This window comes from Callorhinchus milii, unplaced genomic scaffold (assembly GCF_018977255.1).
Source record: "Callorhinchus milii isolate IMCB2004 unplaced genomic scaffold, IMCB_Cmil_1.0 Scaffold1, whole genome shotgun sequence".
Taxonomy (NCBI): domain Eukaryota; kingdom Metazoa; phylum Chordata; class Chondrichthyes; order Chimaeriformes; family Callorhinchidae; genus Callorhinchus; species Callorhinchus milii.
This window is the reverse complement of record NW_024704742.1, coordinates 17,953,226-17,976,372: the sequence shown is the minus strand read 5'-3', so window position 1 is coordinate 17,976,372 and position 23,147 is coordinate 17,953,226. Positions and strand designations below refer to the sequence as shown.

At 41.2% G+C, this 23,147-nt stretch overlaps 1 protein-coding gene and 1 non-coding gene across 7 annotated transcripts in view; both read left to right on the top strand.

The window, feature by feature from the left end:
• Positions 1-23,147, top strand: part of LOC121849591 (actin-binding LIM protein 2-like) — a 160,006-nt gene that overhangs the window by 99,657 nt on the left and 37,202 nt on the right. For 4 of the 6 annotated variants that reach the window (XM_042337713.1, XM_042337709.1, XM_042337723.1 and 1 more), the window contains exons 7-13: positions 1,774-1,861; positions 4,117-4,175; positions 4,920-4,997; positions 5,607-5,753; positions 7,605-7,637; positions 10,207-10,324; positions 12,639-12,749. In XM_042337713.1, the coding sequence (XP_042193647.1) occupies positions 1,774-1,861; positions 4,117-4,175; positions 4,920-4,997; positions 5,607-5,753; positions 7,605-7,637; positions 10,207-10,324; positions 12,639-12,749 (634 nt within the window). The remainder of the gene's footprint in view (positions 1-1,773; positions 1,862-4,116; positions 4,176-4,919; positions 4,998-5,606; positions 5,754-7,604; positions 7,638-10,206; positions 10,325-12,638; positions 12,750-23,147) is intronic. The other 2 variants (XM_042337721.1, XM_042337716.1) reach the window with 1 other exon arrangement.
• trnat-cgu lies at positions 19,605-19,676 on the top strand. The gene has a single exon. It is a non-coding gene; the product is annotated as a tRNA-Thr (tRNA).

Sequence of the window (23,147 nt, the reverse complement as noted above, 5' to 3'; positions counted from 1 at the left end):
AGAATTTATATGTTATTTCTCTCCTCACTGCCAGGAGACTATTGGGAACAGCAGTTTGTAATTCTGCCCTTTTTGTAAGATCTCTTTTCATGTTGAGCACTTCAATTCAGCCTGAATAGAGTATTTGTCCCATTGAGGATGAGGTTCCAGGTTGTAAGCCCAATTGCAGTGAGTCTCGTGTTTCAATAGCAACTGAAGTAAGGTCAGTTTGTGCCTACTATTATCTCTGTCATTGGTAGAAATAAATGTGGAGATGAAAATCTGTTTGGAGTGTTCCTGACTGTACTTCCCCTTTCCCATAGTCTCAGTAGTACCTTCCTGCTAGTGAATATAATAATAATAATTATATGAGAGAACAACAACAACAAAATTACATTTGTATAGCGCCTTTCACGTCGGAAGCACGTCCTAAAGCGCTGGACAGACAGAGTTATGGACCCGAGATGGGGTTCGGGGAGGGTGGAGGCCAGGGGGGGAAGCAGGGAGATCGAAAGCACAGACGAAAAGGAAGGTCTTGAGATGGGTCTTGAAGGTGGCAAGGGAGGGGGCGAGGGCCGCCCGCCAATAATGGGGCCAGCAAGGCGGGGGACGTGAATCAGACCGGAGCCCGCTGAGAGGAGTGAGCGAACAGGATGGTGGGGGTTAGGATGTCGCAGAGATAGGGGGGAGCAAGACCGTGAAGGGCTTTGAAGGTGAAGACCAAGATCTTGAACTGTATCTTCTGTGTGATGGGAAGCCAGTGGAGTTGGGCGAAGATGGGGGTGATAGGGTCGCGGAGTCTAGTGCGGGAGAGGACAGGCTGCAGAGTTTTGAATGATCTGCAGCCTGTGGTGGGATTATCAGTGGGTAGCCCAGAATTAATGTCGGAAATAATTTTACCACCGATAGTTAAATTATTATTCTCAATAGACTAGACTACAGTGCAAATTAAGTATACATTAAATACATTATTTAAGTAGGTTCTTCTGTATCTAATCAAGGTGAAACATGTAAGATCATGTTTTAAAACAAAAACACAGCTTGCATATATGTGACCCTCATTTAGTGGTTGCACGTATATAAAATTAAAAATTACTTACAGAGAATCAAGCTGTGAGCATTACCTCATGGCTGCAAATGTTTACTACAACAGCGAATCCTACATCTGCCACAAGGAAGAATTTGCATGTAAATAATATTTTATAGTAACGCTTACAAAACAAAAAATTGGAATCTGTATTTATGAGGATGAGATGGATGAACTGTAGCCCAGGGTACAGAAGGAGACAAGGAAGTAGATTTGTGCAGGCATTATGAGTGAGTCAAATAGGGCTGGGGAGGTTCCAACTGACCAGAACCAAGCAGATATTATTCACATATTCAAGAATGGTAACAAAATTAAACCTGGTAACTGTAATAGGAAAAATTATGGAGTCAATCATCAGAAGTGGAAGATTACCTATAAACACCATTTAATAATTGACAGTTAACACAGTTCAGAACGGGTTGATCTTGTCTGTTCGATCTCATTGACTGTGGGAAGCCGCATAATAACGTAATATATCTGGACTCCCGGTCTTCTGTGGAGTACCACAGGACTCCATCCTTGGTCGCCTCAACTTCCTCGTCTACATGCTCTCTCTTGGCGATGTCAATTGATAAATATAAATATACCATGAAAACACAGTGTTTTATGAATGATCTTGCAGTTAATGTAAATGAGTGAAACATTTTAGATTTTGAACTGTTGCTGACATGGAAGATTCAAAGCGCAAACTTTATTTTCTTTTGCAGGCGGGAGAAAAACATTATCACCCAGATTGTGCACGATGTGCCAGATGCGAGGAGATGTTTGCAGAAGGGGAAGAGATGTATCTGCAAGGTACAAAAAATACCCAACAAAAGTCTTTGTAAAATGATCTTAGATTCTTATTGTACTGTCTAGGTTTGCATTCAGTCAACTTTGGAAGAAATTCAACAAGTTTCTTGCTTTGTGCTGCTCTGCATTATGTGTAGTTGCAAAGCGCTGGACAGTCACAAATTTGGATCCGAGCATGGGATTGGGATCAGGAGGGGTGGAGGGCAGGGAGAGGAGCGGTTGAAAGGTGACCGAAGGTGTGATTGAAGAGGAGGATCTTGAGACATGTCTTGAGCGAGGCAAGGGAGGGAGCGAGGCAAAGGGACTGCGGAATGGAGTTTCAAAGAGTGGGGGCAGAGAGGCTGAAGGCCCGATCACCGATGGTGGGGCGGGCCAGGTGGGAGACATGGAGAAGGCTGGAGCTTGCTGAGCAGAGGGAACATACACGTCAATATCGTGTTAGCAGGTCACAGAGGTAGGAAATGATCTGCAGCTTGTGGAGGGTAGAGGTGGGGAGGCCGACAAGCAGAGGATTGGCGTAGTCAAGCCTTGATGTAACAAACTTAACTTGTCAGATGTGTTTAAATCCCAGCAGTATTGCAAACTGGGCAAGCCTTGGCTCTTGACAACCTGCACCTAATAGTCTCAATAAATAGTGAAGTAGGGTTTGTCCCTCCAGGGAAAGAGTGCGCATTTCATTCCAGAAACAGAAATTACCACGTGTGGGAGGCAATACATAGGTGAAACCTTCTGTTTTGAAAAGTCTGAAGCATGATGATGGGTTTGTGTATATGTCAGATAGCCGGGCGATCAAAATGGATAAAACTTTTAGCAATCAGTGTTTTGATCCAGAAGACTCTGAATACACTGATTTACCATTTCATGAGAAAACTGTCACAAAACAAACAAGGTTTTCCATTTTGGCTGATATTCAATGTCATTTCATGGGCTTTTCCAAATTTAAAGATATCAATTTCCGATACCATTAGCTATCTGTTTTCCCCTTTTGTGTTCTTCTCACAAGTCCAATTTAAAAAATTGAAAACTCTCACAAGTATAACCTACATTATACACTTCACTGATTAATCAGCCTTGTCCTAGTGATCAGAAACTCGAGATTTCATGGTATTGAGCAATTTCATTAGGTTTATTCTAAAGAATGTACCGGAGTGAGCAGGTTTGCTGAACCCCAGTGACGTTGATTTAAAAAATTATCTGAAAATGAGCTATTTTTATCCAAGAGCATTTTTTAACACATGCGTAATGTAAGACATGATCTAAGCAGTATTGATGTTTGGTGGAGTGAGTCATTTTCATTTTCATTGTATTACATTTCCGAACAAGGAAATAACATATTAAAAGCAAAGTATTGATCCACGGTATAAATTATTTATATTATTCATGATCAGCATGCTAAATGCTGGCAATAACTTCCCTTAAAAATATTTTTAAGGAGTATTTTATTTAGCAATTAATACCTTAGCGCATTGTCATTAGCAGACAAATTTTATTTTTGTTGTAATAGAAACTTCTACTACAGGCGCTAAGTCCTCATTCCAAAAATGCCCTGGGTTTAATTCCCATGACTGCCTGTAAATTTATTCTGGTCATTCAGTTCCAAATGAAGGTGATTTATGTACAGTCCAGACTCATTAGAATACACACGTGTTTATTGTGTATTATTCGTTAAAGCATGTTTGAAATGTGAATCCATTTGCTGTGCATGCTCACATTAGGTCGTTCTCTACATCGAAGTAAGTTGAGCCCTGGAGCACCTTGCAACCGTTTCACAACAAGCTTTCTCTAAACCCCAATGCTACCATTACAACCGGTTCTCAGCTAATTCATTCATTAAATGATCCTTTGCAATCAAAGGAAGACAACCACGTAAGACAAGTGTAATTAATCGAAGTAGGAAAAACGAAATGCTGTAAATTTGAAACACAAACACAGAAAATGATAAAAGTGTTCAGCATTTGAAACAGAAGCAGATAATCATAAAATAATAATAATAATCCTTGCATTTCATATAGGCCCTTATCACATCATTGAGGAGTCTCAATGCGCTTCACAGGATATACTGTAATGTGAATCCACTGTGTATTTTGTGGGTGCTTTGGAGCTGTCTCCCTAAATGTTAATCTGGCGTTCTGTGGTTTGTTGTGCATTTTCCACATATTCAGGTTTTAGAATAAAATGAACCTTTTTTAAAAAAAGTTGATAATTTCTCTGTTTTCTGCTTTTATGATTCCTTTTTTTCAAACTTTTATTTGCTGTAGGTACTTCTATCTGGCATCCAATCTGTAAACAGGCTGCCAGGGCAGAGGAAAAACAAAAGGTAAGGTGAAATGTTATTCACGTTTATCACTGTTGGCATCATTGAACGATGTAGGGTAAAATGAAAGCATCATTATTTTAAAACTCGTCATGACTATCCAAAAATTGTCCCACAAAGCAGCATTGTCCTCACAAAACAATGAGTGAACAATTTTATTTGGGGGATTTATTTGCTAGGACACTGGGAGAAACTCCTTTCTCTTTTCAAATAGTGCCATGGGATCTTTAATGTCCACCTGAAGACGCAGATAGGACATCGGTTTAACATTTCATCCAAAGGGCAGCACCTCTAAAAATGTAACACACCCCCAGCACTGCATCAGAGTGTCAATTTAGAATATGTCCGATGTGGGACTTGAACCCACAACCTTTTGATTCAGAGGCGAGAGTGCTACCACTGAACTAGGCTGACACACAATGTAAGGAGAATTAAAAGGGTGTCATGGTGTTGTCAGAGTGTAACTGATTCATTAGTAAAGTATTCAGTATCTTCTGGGAGCATAAAAGACCATCACTTGAGATGGGCATGATGGTGGAGTAGATTAGAGACCCAAGAAACTAAAGGAATTCTCACGGTAAGCATGCACATTTGTATCCTTTTTACAGTCATTGAACACATAACCACTTTTTTTTGATAACAGTAAAATGTTAAGGATTGTATGCACGTTTCACGTATTTAAAGACATAGATAGCTACAGGGTCTAAGTTCTGTATCTAAATTGTAATTATTGTTTTTGTTTCCCAGATCACTCGCACTTCCTCTGAAAGCATTACATCTGCTCCAGCCTCAAGTACTTCAGGATCTCCGAGTCGTATCATTTATGTAAGTTATTCAGTTGTTTTGTGCCTGACAGTTATGCCAACATGAATATTTGCCCAAACTACTTTCTGAGCATTTTCATAGATTATTCTTAGAAAAAAAATGCCTTATCAAATGTGCTGAATGTTTCTTCTTCAAGAATGCAGAACAGCCAAGTGAGCTAGAATGTTGAAATCCCATCAAAGAGATTTCAGTTTGCAGCAAATCTTGACTGGTTTACTCACTTTAGGTAATTGACTGACCAGTGAGTCAAACATAAGCAGCTGTGAAGGAACAGGAATTTTCAAGGTGACCCATTTCCCACCTGTTCTCCTGGCTCAGAAAAATAGTGTGGATTAGAACATTGACTCAGGATTAGGAAGGGAGAGTTTGTGTGTGTGGTGGGGAGAGTTTTTCGGTGTGCAAGACAGTGATCAATGGAACAGGAGAAATCTGACCTATTTTGAATTACTTGATTTCTCAAACAAGTGCTGCGGTGCTATGGATCGTCTATATCCCAATTTCCCTGGAAGACTCCTATAGTTGTGAAATAGTCTATCTACTTTTGTTCCTCCGCTCTGTTTATTCTCTGCTCATTATCTCTTGCATCCTTCTTTTCTTTTCCTCTCTTAGGCCAAGCTAGATGATGAGATTCTTGACTACAAGGATTTGGCTGCTCTTCCCAAAGTTAAGGCCATTTACAATATAGATCGTCCTGACATGATCTCCTATTCACCGTATATCAATTACTCAACTATTGAAAGGCATAGAATGGGGGAGGTACTGAAAAACTAAGCAATCCTCAGAAATTGTTACATTTAAATGTTGTTTAAGGGGAAGGATCTGGATTTTTTGCCCTGGAAGGTAAGAAACCATCTATTTAAAGGAAATATTTTAACTCGATATTAATGCCTACAAACACATGATTTTTCATCTATGTTAACGCTCAGGCTTGTAATTTGCTCTGAAGGGGGTGAAACAAATAGCTGTGATGAGTCAGCAGAAAATAAAACGTTCCCTTAGTGTTTTTTAAATGTCAATGAAGATAATGTCTGCACTTACCTCCTTCAATGATGTTATGGATATAGCTGCAGGTTTAAATCCTGTTCCTGTTGAGTTTCCAGGTCTCATTCGGGACTGCATGTGGAAGCTAAATTGGCCCTCGGATTCCCAGTGTTTGGGAGGATAAAACCAGCCAGAGTTCCTGGTCCTAATCGCCTCCAGCACTTCTGGCACCCTCGACATGGTAGTCCATGGCATTCACGGTGGGGAGAGGTCAGGCTCAGTGTGATGCCCTGTACAGTTGGGTGGGCTACCAACATTGCTAAGATTCATGCAACCAGTGCAAATGAAACCACATCCCATCATGTGGAGGCGGGAGACCAGAAGCAGAGGCACATACTAATGAAGCGATGATATACTAAATCTAGATATACTAAAGCTAGATGCACATACTAAATTTAAAATGGTCTCTGCCAGCCATCTATCTTCAGTGGCCCATGACCTAAGAACAAGACAAAATGGAATTTGGGGAAAGGGGAACACCGTAGTAATCGTTTGGGTAACCTGATGTCAACCTAGTTTGGACAGTGGTCCACAGCACAGCAATTTGTGGTCCGAGCACCAGTCAAACTCTGCCGCATTTTCCATTTGAATATTTTGATTTGAAGGCACTCGCAAAACATGTTTCACTACATATCCAGGGAAAAATCCAGGCCGCAGAGCCCCTTTGTTCTATGCAAGTGCTATTTGCACAATAACAATTAATTTAAATGTATATTATGTATTTCCTTAATGTTTGTGCATGCATCTGCCACAAGCACAGGAACGGGTTTGATGCTTTTCCTCGTTTCAAGCACAGGCACGCGGGAGCTAAATGCCTGGACTTGAGGGAGGTAGTTGGCAGCTGAAATTCAGTAAGAATGTGTCTAGCTCTATGAGCCAGCCCTGTATTTCAATCTCATTTTTCTCATCCTTGCACAATTAGTAGTTTCTTTCATTTGGAGCATTTTGGAAATGTCAGGCTGTATGGTTGAACAGCAACACTAATACTTTGAGTTTAGTGTATTTTTTCCCCTATAAACAAATTGTGAATTTTTGGGGGGGACAAAAAAAGGAATAGGCAGCTGGCTTAGCATCTGTCCACTTCTTAACAAGCAATGCAAATACCTTTGGTGGCAGAGCTCATAATCCCATGGCGTTCAGTTCAGAATTCAGTTGCACAGGGAGAAATGTGCATTTTTGCACATGGGCACACCAGCTTGTGACTTTTGCACACAATTTTCCTGCAGGTGCAAACAAGCAGGAAAATCAGGGTCACATGCTCTTTCATGGCCTAGTTGTGCTGAGAAAATTGCCTTGATTCAAAGCAACTTTGGGAAGAAATAGTCTAACGCACCTTTTTTTGTTGATGGGGGTCAGTGTTGGGCAACTTGTTTGGCCAGATCAATATTTGTTTTTCATTTTTTCTTCATCAACATATTTGTTTGCTATTTGAGAACTAATGTTATCTAATTTGATCTATAACCAATATTGTAATGTTGCAAATGATTTGTACTCTGTCATCAAATCTGGTGGCAGGTTGTAAGAATGAGCTATATGATTTTCTTTCTGTCTTTTCCCTTGTTTCAGTCACCACGAATGCTGTCTCCAATACCAACTGAGGTAATCAGTTAATTTCTCCTTTTTGTATTTTTGTTGCTCATTAAGGTGAAGTGTATGTTTGGGCAAATTGTTTCCATTTTACCTTGGATCCCTGAGCTTACAAATCTAATCATAAACTCATACGACCAAGGTCACCTACAGGGTTAGCTAATTAATAACAGGAGTGAAACCTGCTTCATTCTCTGAATCACACTTGTGATGGAAATGGGATTCCGTTGGAACCAATATAGTAACCAAACAATAGAGACAATAACCTACATCTCGGATGGAGAACTGTATCCTGATGTATTCGCAAAACTAATAATAAACCCAAGGGTTAACAGTCCATACTCTGGTTACCATATGGGTGGGGAAAAGTTTAAAATTTGAGTGCACTTCATGGGATTTATTTCACTGATACTTTGCGCTAAAGAGTCACATTTCAAGCAGACATCAACCGAATCATACACTCAGTATAGTGCAGTACTGATGATTCAAATACGGTCCTGATATCATTCAACTTCAATTCATGTGTCAGATTTGCAACAAATTGCATTTATACAGTACCCTAAATGCTGGACAGCATCTTGGAGCGCTATATAAATGCAAGTTGTTTTTGTTGCCAAACTGACACATTACACCTTGAGGATAAGAAGTATGTTTTATTACAAGCTTATTATTGTATTCTCAGTCTTTGGCACAATTTACAAGCATTGTAAATCATTCGTATCTTCCCTTTTAATTATTGCTCAATGAAGGTTTAATCTACCTAGTGGCAAAGTATGGGGCTGTGATCCATTTTACCAGGTGTTGCTATGAAGATGACCTCATTCTAGTTCATTAATATGCTAATTATAATCAAGGTGGTATTTCTTCCATGTAAAGAATTCTGATATCTATTTGGAAAATATATTTTGTAATTGGGTTCTGATAATATTTTTACATTTTACATGTGGATACATTAGCAAAATTATAAATAAAAAGTTATAAAACAAAGTCAGGATGGAAAGTTCCTACAGTTTAGATATATATAGTTTTAATTAATATCTCTCTAACTAATGTAATTGATGACTAAGTATAAAGTAATGGTGCAATAAGTTATTGGCAAATATGATATTCCGGACTGACAGATTTAAGGCAAGTTATTTTGGTGGACCTAAGATAGGAAAAAAGTCAAACAGGTCGATTTTTGAAGAATGTTGGTTGTTTGTTGGCCAACATATGCTGGGCAGGAAAACACTTGCTAACATAGTAATGTGGTTCCTTCAACTTTGGAGGTCGGCTTGTTCATATAAAGTGCAAATGGAAAGTAGGTCTCCTTATCAATGGCTTAAATTAAATGTTCAATAAGTACACGTCACCAACACAATATAGACATATATTAATCCTATAAGGTCTCAGTGTGGAGAAGAAATTGTCAGTCAGTAAGGAGGGCTATTTCGCCCACAAAATATACAGTCAATTCACTTTACAGTATATACTGTGAAGCGCTTTGAGACGTCTTGAAGGCACGATGAGACTCTATATCAAATGTGAGGATTGTTATATTATGTTGAGATATAAGTATCACATCGGCACAATTTTCGACTGAATGATTTCAGTAGCAGAACAATTTGCATTTCTTTAGTCCAAAAGCAGAAAGGTGCCAAATACACTGGACTCATCTCCCCAAAGTTCATTCAAAGCTCTCAATTTATTTTGGTGTAACAGCCGAGATTAATTAGGCCCAAACCACTGGACAGCCTTGAAATTTTGAGCGGACTGCAGGACAAGATTGCTTTACTGCTATGAATTTATCAATTTTGTTCCCAACAGGATAACTATAGGAAAGGTTGTTCCTTTTGAGTCTTTTTTCTGGATGGGAATTGTGATAACGGTAGTTTGGAGTATTCAGAAGTTGGCTTTGCTTTTAATAGCTGCTAATGGATTAAGTATAAGTAATTGTTGGAATAAAATGTGGGAAATAAGTTTTGTAATATGTTTCAGTTGTTCTAGAATTCATCATTCCTTCAGTCAATTCATTTGTTGAATAAAAACAATAAGGATTTATTTTTTATAAAGAATATGTTTGATAAATATGTCAAAATACTGTCATTTGAATTTAAATCAATGTCTGTTATCACAGAACATAATGTAATCGAGGTTGATCTGAAGTAGCTTCATTATATGATGCACTCCGTTCTCCTTGATCTACATAAAAACAATAATAAATGGTCACTTCAATCCACAACTGTTTTTCCCACAATTATACAGTCATTTCACCCAACAGTATATTCTATGGAGCTCTTTGAAACGTCTAGAAGCATGAAAAGTGCTATATCGAATGCAAGGATTATTATTTATTTTTATACTGACATTTCTGTGGCATCAATGCATTTGAAATAGGCCTATTTCTGTAGGTAACACAGAAGTTTGTTACAAATCTAAAGGTTTAAATTAACTCATAAATTCACCTAAAATGCTTAGATAGTAAGGAAGTTCAGAAGTAGCACTCTGAAAAGTAACCAGTGAGTACAGTTTGAACATAGTTTAAGCATTTTACACAAACCCTTAAGATAGCAGATGATTCAGAAGCCTTTTTGTATTGCAGGGTGAACAGGAAGGACCCCGACAGCGCAGGGCCTCCAGTCCTGGATCCATCGGGTCTCTTGGCTATGGACGTTACACCCCAACGTGGTCCCGCTCACCCCAGCATTTCCATAGACCAGGTAATGAACACCTCTGTCACAGTATTATAAATACACAATCAAATCCAGCACTCTTCTGGGGAAGTAAGGTGCTTTACCTGGCTGAGAAGGCAACCAGGCACCCTAAATACAGGCCTCGAGCAACAGCACTGCGTAACCAGACACTAGGAGGCACAACAAAACTCTTAAGCTCTAATATTAAAGGTTCCACGCAGGGGAAATGTCTGTCCTCTAGTCATTACCTCTCCCAATCACGCAGACAGAAGTGGAACTTCTCCTGTGGGAAATCACAGGTTGAAATGCACATCCTTTCACTATTATTTTTAATTCCAAATTAATTCACTTGAACACAAAAATAATAGCAAAGTGCAGTCATCTTCAAATAGACTCAGTTCTAGTTAATAGATTGTTATATTCTGAAAGGTTATATTTGATTGGAACATGACTGACAACACTGATTTAAATTCATTGTTTCTTTAAACAGACTCACATTTCAACCTATTCTCAGCACATCATTGGGCTATATAAACTCTCCAGGGTCTATACGGACTGACTTCTAAGTTTATGTTAACTTAATTTATTTTCTTCATTTCATTTGTGAAATGGATGAAATCTGACACTGTATAATTCACACTGTGCAGATTCCAATTATTCACTGCGCTAAAGCTTTGAATGTATTAGGTCACAAAAGTGCTTCTTTTCCAGAACTTAAATTGAAGTTATACAGTTGACCAAACGGAGCTACGTCTGCCACTATCAACATCTAAAGAAGCAGACCGAGAGAGATCGTTGCTTGCATCCAATTTAGGAAACGTTTCTGCTGCTTCTTTTTACAGTACTGCCAAAGATGGGGCATAAAGTGACTCAGGTGTCACCTATCAGCCCTGCCTCTCAGTCCTGTACGTGCAAACACTAGAATTCTGCATTTTAAAAGCACAGCTTTTAGCATTATAATCTCATAGGACAAAACGTGGAGTCCTGTAGCTCAGTGGTTAGAGCACTCGCTTTGCGAGCGAGAGACCTGAGTTCAATTCCAGGCAGAGGGCGAAACCTTGGGCAAGTTTCCTTACTCCACACAGAGCCTAATAATAATCCCTTCAAAAAACAAAACAATAATAAATTGGTCATTTTCAATCTACGACTGTTTGTGGGACATTGCTGTGCGCAATTGGCTGCCGCGTTCGCCCACAAATATACAGTCAATTCACTTTACAGTGTGTTCTGTGAAGCGCTTTGGGACATCCTCCCGACGTGAAAAGCGCTATATCAAATGTAAGGATTATTATTATAATTATTAAAACAAATTAAAAAATGGACCTATTTGTGAAAAAAGCATAGTTGCAGAGTCAAAAGGTGGAGCCCAGTTTTTATTTTGCCAAATAAAAATGCAGTTGCCACACTTCACGGTAAATCCCCTGAAGCACTTTGAAACATCCCCTCTTTTTGTGAAAGGGGATATACCAAATGTAAGAATTTTTAAAATTTACCTCATGTCTGTCAACATCTCCAATTTAAATTCAGTTGTAGTATATTGTTGGGATATTATGGTGATCTGGCATATAATAATAACATTTGCATTTGATATAGAGCCTTTGAGATGTCTCAAAGCACTTCACAGAATATACTGTAAAGTGAATTGACAATACATTTTGTTTGCAAAACGTGGCAGCCAATTGCACACAACAATATATCTCTAAATACCAAATGGAGCTCATGAGGAACATGGAAATAACCCACAGACAGTTTGTCCAGGTCTGAATCTAAAATGCAGGTTTTAATGAAGGTGTGTATTATTTTTGTTTATTGACAGCAATCTGTCCTAAGAGTATCTAATCAAAAATCAGCTCTTGAGAGCTGATGAGAAGGCAAAATTAAATATCTATTATGAATAGTTTCCTCACACCCAAGGTGTATGAGAAATTGAACTTTTATCCTTTGTTATTTTCCCCTTCCCCACAAACAACCCCAGGCCACACCATGCTTCTTCTAAAGTGTTGGGTTGAGGATTGTCAGCTGTTGTTACCACTAACCGTCGAGCACTGGACAGGCATTGAATGGATCTGAGGTTGCTTTTCCTCCCACAGTAAAACAGACGGAAATGAATGGTGGGTCAACTGCACAGTTTTCATAGCTTTACAGGGGCTGGGAACAACTATAGTTTCTCATCAATGCACACTAAATATGACGTGCCGGTCTGGAGACCCCTGGAGAGGGCGAGAAATGACCAAAAACAGAAATCTTTAGAAGGTGGAACTTTCCACACCAGATCATCACTACCAAATCTACTTAAATACTTTCTTTTCTCTATAACTTTCCCCATTTGTGTTCTGTTCAGAACTCTCCTCTGCTGGTATTCATTCCCTGCATACTGGTAGTTACAGCTCCTTATCATCACCCTCCAGCCCTGCATCCACCCTCACACCTAACTATGTCCCTTATTTTAAAGGTAAGATGCACGTGTCAGCTTTGTACAGATGTGAAACTCTGCTCCTATCCAAAGGAATAGGACATTTGCATGATTGTATAATAAACTTGATGTCAGCATATTAGGGTTGATGCCCTGCTTGCTATGTGTAGGATTTTTGGTGATTTAAACCATGAGAAACGGACAATACCAAAGTCCCCAATGCGTAACGGCAAGCAGGATATCACTCGTGTTGACTGAAAAATTATTACGGAGGTTTCTGAATATCTGTTAACAAACTTTACAGCAGTAACTGAACACTGCCAAACATCAAACTGGGTGTAAGCACTGAATGGAAAGTCTGCCTTGCTGTGTGTTTTGAGCACGCTGAGTTTGGGAATTAGACTGTTTTTCTGCTTTTATTAGCATTATACCTGTTCAACACTTAATTTTCACAACATTTTTAGAAATAGGGAATAATACGTTTTAGTTAGCACTGCCGTTTAGAATTCCAATCGCCACAATAAAATTATATATTTTTTAACACATTTATTTTTAAAATCTACTCTTGTGATTATCAGCATACAGTGCACAAGGATCTGAACACTGCATCAGCTTTTCACAACTTGCAAAGCATGATTTTATAATCTCAGCATGCACCCATCACTAATAGACCAGTAAAGGTTGTGGCGTTTCATAACATATTCATTGTGTTCATTAAACGTAGCAAACTTTACTGCCTAGTGTGTGTTTTTAATATATGTAGCCATAGACAATGCAACACGTAACAGAATTCTCATTTTATATTGGGGTGCTATAGTGCGTATCTACCAGCCATAACTTGCATATAAATAAAAGAGAAAAGAAAATTTTCATGTTCTAAAAGCAACATAGTCATGATGGGAATGGGTGGGAACTGGTACATTACAGACCGTTTTCTGATGTGGGTTTCTCTGCAGAGGAAGTTATCGAGAACAAAAACAGTTTCAGAGACAGTCTTGAAAACAGTCAAGATTCAGGCAAAAGTTCCCTGATAAATGAAAAGTGTCTTCAAAATTAAGAGCCAGGGCAGAAGTGCTTCAAAAGATAAAATTAAGTGATAAAGAGGACTAAAGAAACCACTACGACCATCAAAATGGAGCTACAGATATAGTGAGATTATTCAGTCAATTCAACAAGAGATTGCATTTGCATCATGCCTTTGATGTAGGATAACATTTCAGTCACTTTGCAAAGAAATGCTGTGATGAGGATGGTCACACCTTGGAAGTTGTAACTAAGGAGAAGTAAGGATAGGATGAGCATCCACCGGGCACATCTGAAAGGATCACATGTTATAAATATTTGGGGTGGGCCCAATAAAGGGGAACCCATTGCAATTCAGAGCAGCAAGATATTGAAAGAAAAACCTGGAAGAGCCCAGAAAAATAAACAGGTGCAGTCTGCATTTAGAAGGATTATAAGATAATTTTCTCAACAGTTCAGGTCACCAGACAACAATACAACAGTTTTCTACCTTTTTTTTGTAGGTAGAAAAAAAATAAGTGTCCGGAAATACGATTGCTGTGTCACAGAAATGTAGCCCATCTCCTAATGACCTGGGATTTGTAACCCAACTTTATAAGTCAATAAATAACAACAAATTACATTTATAGAGCGCCTTTCACGTAGGGAGGACATCCCAAGGCGCTGGACAGTCAGGGGTCGGGATTCGAACATGGGGGACAGGTGGGGTACAGGTGAGGGAAGGCAGAGAGGTGGGAGGGAGACCAAAGGCACAGTCGAAGAGAAGGTCTTGTGACCGCCTTGAAGGAGGCAAGGGAGGAAGTGAGGCGAAGGGACTGTGAGATGGAGTTCCAGAGTGTGGGGGCAGAGAGGCTGAAAGCCCTTCCACCGATGGTAGGGGGGGGTCGGGCGGGAGACATGGAGCAGACCAGAGCCCGCTGAACGGAGGGAGTGGGCGGGTTGGTAGGAAGTCAGCAGGTCAGAGAGGTAGGAGGGGGCAAGGCATGGATGGCCTTGAAAGTGAGGACGAGAATCTTGAATTTGATCCTCTGGGGGATGGGGAGCCAGTGAAGTCAGGTGGGAGTGATGGGGTCACGTAGCCTGGTGCGTGAGAGTACACGAGCTGCAGAGTTTTAGATGAGTTTCCGTAATCGAGCTTGATGTGACGAATGCGTGGGTGAGAGTTTCGGCAGCCTGAGGGGTGAGGCACTGGCGGAGTCTGGCGAGTCTGGCAGTGTTGTGGAGGTGGGTAGGCAGTGCCGGTCATGGCATGGATGTGGGGAAGAAAGGACAGTTCAGGGTCAAGGAGGCAGAGGGAGCCCTGGTCGCACATGGTCAGGATGTTGTTTGTGACCTTGACCAGAGCAGTTTACGTGCAGCACGGAAACCCGATTGGAGGGGCTCATAGAGGGAGTGGGAGGAGAGGAAAGAGCGAAGCTGGGAGGCAACGGCTCTCTCAAGGACCTTAGACAGAAAAGGGAGGTGGGAAATGGGCCGATAGCTGGATAGCTGTGATGGGTCAAGGGAAGGTTTCTTCAAGGTGGGGGAGATAGTGGCTGTTTTGAGGGGGGTAGGAACAGTGCCAGGTGACAGGGAGAGGTTGATGATGTTGGCGAGTAGTGGGGTAAGGAGGTGGAGTGGGATTTAAGGAGAGGGGTGGGGATGAGGTCCAGGGAGCAGGTGATGAATTTCATGGAGAATATGGTGGTGATGATAGAGGAGGGGGTGACAAGTTCAAAGGTGTGGAAGGAAGGATGGGGAGTGATCGATGTGAGGGGGGTTAGGGAAGTGGTGGAAGTTGGGAGGGCAGTGGCAGCTGAGTGGATTCCCTCGATTTTGGACTTCAGGATGTTCAGCATTTTCTCGCAGTGGGAGTCGGAGAAAAGAATCTGCGAGGCATAGCAGGGAGGGCGGAGGAGCCGATTGGTGGTGGAGAACAGGAGCCTGGGGTTGCCCTTCACCTCCAGGATTAACCTGAAATAGAAGGATGATTTGGCCGAGGTGAGAGGGGAGCAGTAGGTTTTGATGAGGTCCAGCCAGATGTGCCGGTGAACCGTTAGGTGAACTCCAGGTCTACTGATGTCCTGACCGACTGTCTGTGCGACATCAAGTCCTGGACAAGGGTCAGCTATCTCCAACTCAACGTCAGCAAGACTGAGGCCCTCCTGATTGGCTCGCGCCAGCGCCTCCGCACCTCAGGCGCTGGCAGCATCAGCCTCCACGGCTGCACACTCAACCTCACTAAGCCAGTCAGGAACCTGGGTATCTTGTTTGACCCTGAACTGTCCTTTCTCCCCCACATCTGCGCCATGACGGGCACTGCCTTCCACCACCTCCTCAATATTGCCTGACTCCGCCATTGCCTCACCCCTCAGGCTGCCCAAACCCTCACCCACACATTTGTCACATCAAGGCTCAGTTACGGGAATTCCCTCCTCATCGGCATTCCCAACTCTTCCCTTCACAAACTGCAGATCATCCAAACCTCTGCAGCTCGTGTACTCTCACGCACCAGGCTCCGTGTCACCATCACTCCCACCCTCGCCCGACTCCACGGGCTCCCCATCCCCCAGAGGATCGAGTTCAAGATCCTCGTTCTCACCTTTAAGGCCATCCATGGCCTTGCCCTCTCCAACCTCTCTGACCTGCTGACTCCCTACCAACCTGCCCACTCCCTCCGTTCTTCGGGCTCCGGCCTGCTCCATGTCTCCCGCCCGACCCACCCTACCATCAGAGGCCGGGCTTTCAGCCTCTCTGCCCCCACACTCTGGAACTCCATTCCACGGTCCCTTCACATCGCTTCTTCCCTTGCCTCCTTCAAGATCGGTCTCAAGACCTTTCTCTTCAACTGTGCCTTTGGTCTCCCTCCCACCTCTCTGCCTTCCTTCACCCCTACACCACTCCTCCCCCATGCTCGGGCCCCAACACCTGACTGCTCAGTGCTTTGGGACGTCATCCTGTCCTGAAACGCGCTCTATAAATGTAATTTTGTTGTTGTTGTTGTTTGGCCGGATTTGAGCCAAGTGCGTTCAGCAGCCCACACCTGGCCCTTGAGCGAGCGGAGGTGGCTGGTGAACCAGGGTGAGGATCGGGAATAGGAGGCAGTTCAGGAGGTGTGGGGGGCAAGGGCATCGAGTGTGGTGGAGAGGGTGCTGTGGAGAAGAGTAAGCGCAGAGAATGGGTTGATGCGAGAGGTGGGCGAGAGGGGGAGGAGTTCAGACAACTCCAGGGCAATGGAGAGGGATTGCAGGGAGATCTTCTTCCACGGGTGGTAGAAGATGGTGGTAGGTTTGGAAGCAGTGGGGAGAGGGATATGGGAGTTGAGGGTGATGAAATGGTGGTCAGAGATGGCCTTGTCAGCGATGGTGACATCTGAGACGCTGAGGCCCCAGGTGATCACCAGGTCGAGCGGGTGACTGTGAGTGTGGGTAGCAGAGTGGATGTGGAGGGAGTGGTTGAGAGAAGAGAGGAGAGAGGAGAAGTCTGAGAAGGTGGAACAAGAGTGGGTGAAGTGGAGGTTGAAGTCACCCAGAATGATGAGGCAGTCAGAGCAGAGGCAGAGGGAAGCAAGGAGGGTGGAGATGTCAGAGATGAAGGTGGGCGAGGATTTTGGGGGGCGGTAGATTAGGAGAATTTTTAGAGAGAGGTGGGAGGGATGGTAGAGGGTTAGGTGTTCAAAAGAGGAGAATGAGCAAATGGAGTAGAGGGATAGGGTAAATGACGCCTTGGATATGAGGGCCACCCCACCGCCACGGCGGTTAGGGTGTGGGGCATGGTGGTAGGTGTAGCCAGGTGGTTGGTGCCTCAGTGAGGGAGAAGGTGTCACCTGGGGAGAGCAGGGGAGTTGCAGGGAGAGGGGGCATTTTGAGGAAGGGCCAGCTCGAGTCAGGGGCGGCAGCCAAGATGCGCACGCTAAGATGAGAGGCGGTGGATTAGTGGACATTGCCAGCCTGCAGGAGGCTGTGGGGGCTAGAGGTGGCACAGATTGGATAAAAGATGATTGTAGAGTCCTGCAGAAGCCGTTTGTCAGTTATAGATGCCACAATATGAAAACCTTTTGCCCAAATCGTCCATCATCTACACCATGTTTCTGATCACCTGATTCCTTTGACTCATAATGGATTCCACTGAGGCAAATGCCAGCAGATGGTTTGGGGCTCACGACCACAAGGATAATCATATGGTACACGTGTTTAGTGTGAACACTAAAAAGCATTTGTTCACAGAACAGCTTTTCTCTTAAACTCCTAGACCAAGTCAGACGAGTTATTCAGGGTATCGTAAGTGCAGCAGAATATGAATTGCGTAGCCTTCAAATTCCAGGAATACATACGCTTCTATGCATTCCTATTGTTTTCCAGCAATAAGTCTTCAACTGTGAAACAGCTTTCTGGGGATCAGACACGGATGTCAAGTTTTACCTTTCTTGTCAGTGCCATGCAAACTGTAGTCTTTATTATGTTTTAATGTTTCAGTGCAAGTTTCTTAATAGGCAGGTACACTGAAAAAGCACTGAAAAAATACCCCACATTTCTAATACAAGTGCATAAACACATCATACATTCACACAACTCCTGCAACCAATAACAGCACAAACATGGGGAAAAAAACAATTTAATGCATAGCCTGATTAACAGTAGATCACAGTAGGGAACTGGGAAATCACATGACAAAATATATGTATATGTGAATGTGCCCACATACTATTACAGTCTGTAACTAACATACAGTTGTGACCAATTTATTAACTAACTTTTAATAGACAATTGTTTGGCATTGTGAAAAGCCTTCAAATCATAGTTCTTTAGAGAAAGGACAAACGAATAGGTACCATCACTGCTTATTACATCCTTATTTAATGTGCTGCAATAAAAACCTCATAAGTTTCTCAAGCACATTCCAGCTCATTTATCAAACCATAAACCTGGTGCTGTAACACTACAAAAATGCAGTGGCTCTACATACATTTTTAATTTTTCCCGATTATCTCTTGTTTTGAAGAGAATGTTAAACTTCTCTCATATACTAAAAGCTGACATCAAGGTAATCTTGATGGTCTTTATGTGTCTGTGGTGATTGGTGTTGTGTGACTTCAAAAGTGGTCTTCTGGTCTGAATGTGAGTGAATTTGCAGCATTACATGTCTAATTATTACATTTGAGGAGAATTTTACTTGCAGTATGTTAGTCATGTGTTCTGGCAGCAGCATTTTATTAGGAGTCAATTCCCTTGACACAAATCTATTAAGGAAAAATTATGTTCTTCAATTGTGAATGTTTACCTTTGAAAAGCTTTGACTAACAGAAATGATTTGGAATGATAAAGTGATTTAAGATATTTTCAAAATCAATGCAGAAATAACCTGATCCTCAGTAAAATGTCTCAAAGCATATTGTTAAACGTTTTGAATTAGACTGATTAAAATGGACTGTGCTTCGGGAAACTTGATATAATAAACACGGTGAACAGTAAGGATGACTATCCCAAAGGAAAGTAAAAACCTTTACTTTTAAGGAAAGATCTTATGGTCATGAATTGTTGCAGCTTGTGGTAGATGTGTGTATGTACGTGTGGCTATGTGTATGTGTGTGTACTGGTGAAACAATTTGCCATCCAATACTATTCGCTCTCAAAGAATGCTCATATTCAACACCTTTTCTCCCAGACTAACAGTAAAAGTTGGAATATATTAGACTGGTCAAACCATATGGTTAGTCCTTTAATTACATATCTGTTGAATATCACAGTAATACATCTAGATGGATTCTTCCTTTTTTTAATCTTAAATTATATGAAAAATATATATAAAATACTGTAATTATTTGTGAAACTGTCAACAGCAATACGTCTTTCCCTATATTTGTATGTTTGTGAAGACAACACTGACAAAGTGAGTCCTGCAGCTCAGTGGTTAGAGCACTTGCCTCGTAAGCAAGAGACCTGGGTTTGATTCCCGGCAGGGCAAAACCTTGGGCAAGTTTCCTTACTCCACATGCCTGATAATAATCCCTCAAGAAAAAAGAATAATAATATCATTGGTCATTTCAATCCATGACTGTTTGTGGGACAATGCTGTGTGCAATTGGCTGCCGCATTTCACCCACAAATATACAGTCAATTCACTTTACAGTATATTCTGTGAAGCGCTTTGAAACGTCTAGAAGACCTGAAAAGCACTATATCAAATGCAAGGATTATTATTATTTATTATTATGGCATTCATTCAATCTTCAAGGAACATCTTCCCTGTGTTTCAGCCTATAGCAGTGGCTTTTGGATACCTTATCTATAAATATTATTAATGTTTTCCTCTAATCTGCACAACAACTTGAGAAATATTTATGTTACTATATTCCTCTCTTGTAATCTCAACTTTGCTACATATCATTCCAAGGTTGTGAGATGGTGCTGGAGACGTGCTCTCCAATGGAGCTCCTTAGACAGCCACTAGGAGATGCACAAGAGCTGCACAAGGTGTTGACTTCAGACACCCAAAATTCTATCCAGTCAGCCTGAAAAACCTATTTTTTGTCTTAAAAATAGGCCTAGACTCACTCACAGGTCGAGGAAAATTTTGAGCTTGTGTATTAAGATGCTGAAAAAAATATTACAATAATAAACCTCAAAACTTGCAAGAAATTATTATTGTACTATGAACACACTAAAATAACAATAAAAAAGTTAAACTTCACCTTTCCTCGCCCTGATCTCACATTTTACTTTTTTTCTTCTGCTTTTTAAAATGTATTTTGTTTACCAATTTAGTAATGTTTTTTGCATATTCAACACATATAAAAAAAACTCCTTTAAACATCCATCTCACATTGACCACTTTCGAATACTAAAAAATTAGGAATTTTCAGTGGCTCAGTTTGGTTGATAATTACAATAACAAATTCACTTTTTGTATAGTGTCTTTCACACTGGGAGAATTTCCCAAGGTGCTTAACAGTCTTGGCTTTGCATCCGAGCTGGGGGTGGGAGTTGAAGGTAGGTGTGGAGGGGAAAGATGACCGAAGACACAATTGTAGGTCTTGTAATGGACCTTGAAAGAGATGAGAGAGGGAGCGAGTTGGAAGGGCTCTGGGTCGGAATCTGTAAAGGCAGTTTGATCAATCACTAATGTTTTTTCTTGTCTAAAAGAGGAAGTGGGGCAAATGTTTCAGCCTTTTTTGATTCCCACAATCATATACAACATTATAATACCTTGCAGCACCAATCTAAGTTGGCGTCAAATACTGAAGCAATAATGTATCAAAAAAAATTGTTGGTTTTTTCATAATTTGCTCATTTATTTATGAATTTTTTCATTTATTTATGAAAAGGCACTACAGGCCAATTGAGTATTTATCAATCAGTACTCTAATTTGCTTGTTATAGGTTTATATATTGCTGTAGATATGACTTTCACTTTCTAAACTTGCCTGTGGCACCCCGAGAAGTTAAAAGTAACAAAAAATGAAGATCCTGAGCATACTTTGGAGTTGACCCTTCAAAGCAATGCTTTCTTTATAAAGCTACATCAAATTGAAAGTAGAGTGAAGAAAATAAAGCTTGATTCTTAGTGGCAGATGTGCTCCCCCACATCCGGTCCCTGACCAGGACTACTTTACTCCACCACCGCCACATTACCCGAATCCAACATAGCTCACTCCACAAGCTGCCGAAACCCTTGTCCATGCCTTTGTCACCTCTTGACTGGACTACTCTAAAGCCCTCCTCGCTGGTCTCCCCTCCTCCACTATTCACAAAATTCAACTCATCCAAAACTCTGCTGCTTGCATTCTCACCCCCACTAAACTCTGCACCTCGATTACCCCAGTCATTGCCAAACTCCTCTGGCTCCCTGTCACAGAGCAGATCGACTTCAAGATCCTTACTCTAGTGTTTAAATCCCTCCACACCTTGGCATCCCTCTCCAACCTCTCTCCTCATAGAACTCACTACCTGCTGCCTCCGCACTACCGGTCACCTCCTTGTCCCTCGAATCCTCTGCTCCACCATTGGCAGCCGTGCCTTCAGCCACTACGCCCAAAGCAATGGAACTCCCTCCCTCAATCCCTTCGCCTTGCCCCCTTCCCATTTTCAGGTCGTGCCTGAAGACCTTCCTCTTCAACCATGCTTATAGTCACCTTCCCCCTCCCCCTGGCTCGGCATCAAGCTCCACCATTATTAAGCACTCTGGGATGCCACACGGCATTGAGGGCGCTATATAAATGCAAGTTGTTGTTGCAATGAAATCAAGGCAAAATGCTGTCCTCTTATACCTGTAATTCAGCTACTCTGATGCACAGTATTTGCCGTTAGAATTGCAATACAGATTCATAATGGAGATGAATAGGCAATGCGATCGCAAAACACAACTAATTTTAAAAAAATATTCAGACCACTCCAGGGAAATCATTTGCTGTGTGGGCCCAAATCCTAACCCTTCTCTACAATTTTCATGACACTATTGCTTTTCATCACTGTGTCAAAAAGATACTGATTGCACTCTTGGATGAATTCCATCATGAATTATGTAGGAGAATTTCTTCTTGGCATGAAATGGACTTTACATTAAATACTATAACATAACATCTATCAGTTGATAAAAACCATAACTTCTTCCACTGAATATTATTATGCCTTCAATCTTTTATTTGGCAATGCAAAAAAGTAACATCTGTAGAGGAAGAAATGGTGGTGAACCCTGTAACTTAAGCATTGACAATTATTGGCATTCCTTCCCTTTTGCAAAATACGTTGCTTGAAAAATGTTGGAGGTCTGGTGCCAAATCCCAACTGTTGTCCTGCCTGATATGAGCTAGATCAACACAAGACCGGAGGATTCAAATCTGCAATGTTTTTCTGGTCTATATGGCTGTAGCAAATAGACCAATGGAAGAGCCGTAGTGCCTCACTCAACAGTGCGTTAGTTTGAAATCAACCCATCGACCAAACTGTTGGAAAACAGACAAGAACATTTAAATATTTTTGTGCAACTTTAAGATTGTTTGCAGAATTCTTTTAGGCTGGCTTCAAATCCTGAGGTGGTCCTGCATCAGAAAGATCTGATTTATTAACAAAACGCAAAATACCACAGATGCTGGAAATCTGAAACAAAAACAGGTCTGAATTATTGGTCAATAATGCACTCCTCAATTTGTTCAAACGACGAAGCAGACAACCAATTCTTTGCTAATAATGAATTATTTTGCTTATTATAACTTTATATAATGCCATAAAATATCAGAATTTCATTTTTAAACGTAAAAATAAATGCTCAAGCAGTCCCCTCCTTTCTGCTCAGTTTATTTCTCTAAGAAAATATACTGCTGAAAATAAATTGTGTTCCAACCAAAATTTCACTCAGACCTGGAAAAGCTTGTTGCTTCTCTTTGACTGATCTCTGTGTCAGCCAGTCTTTTGCTAGTGGCAGGTGGGAAGATTGAAG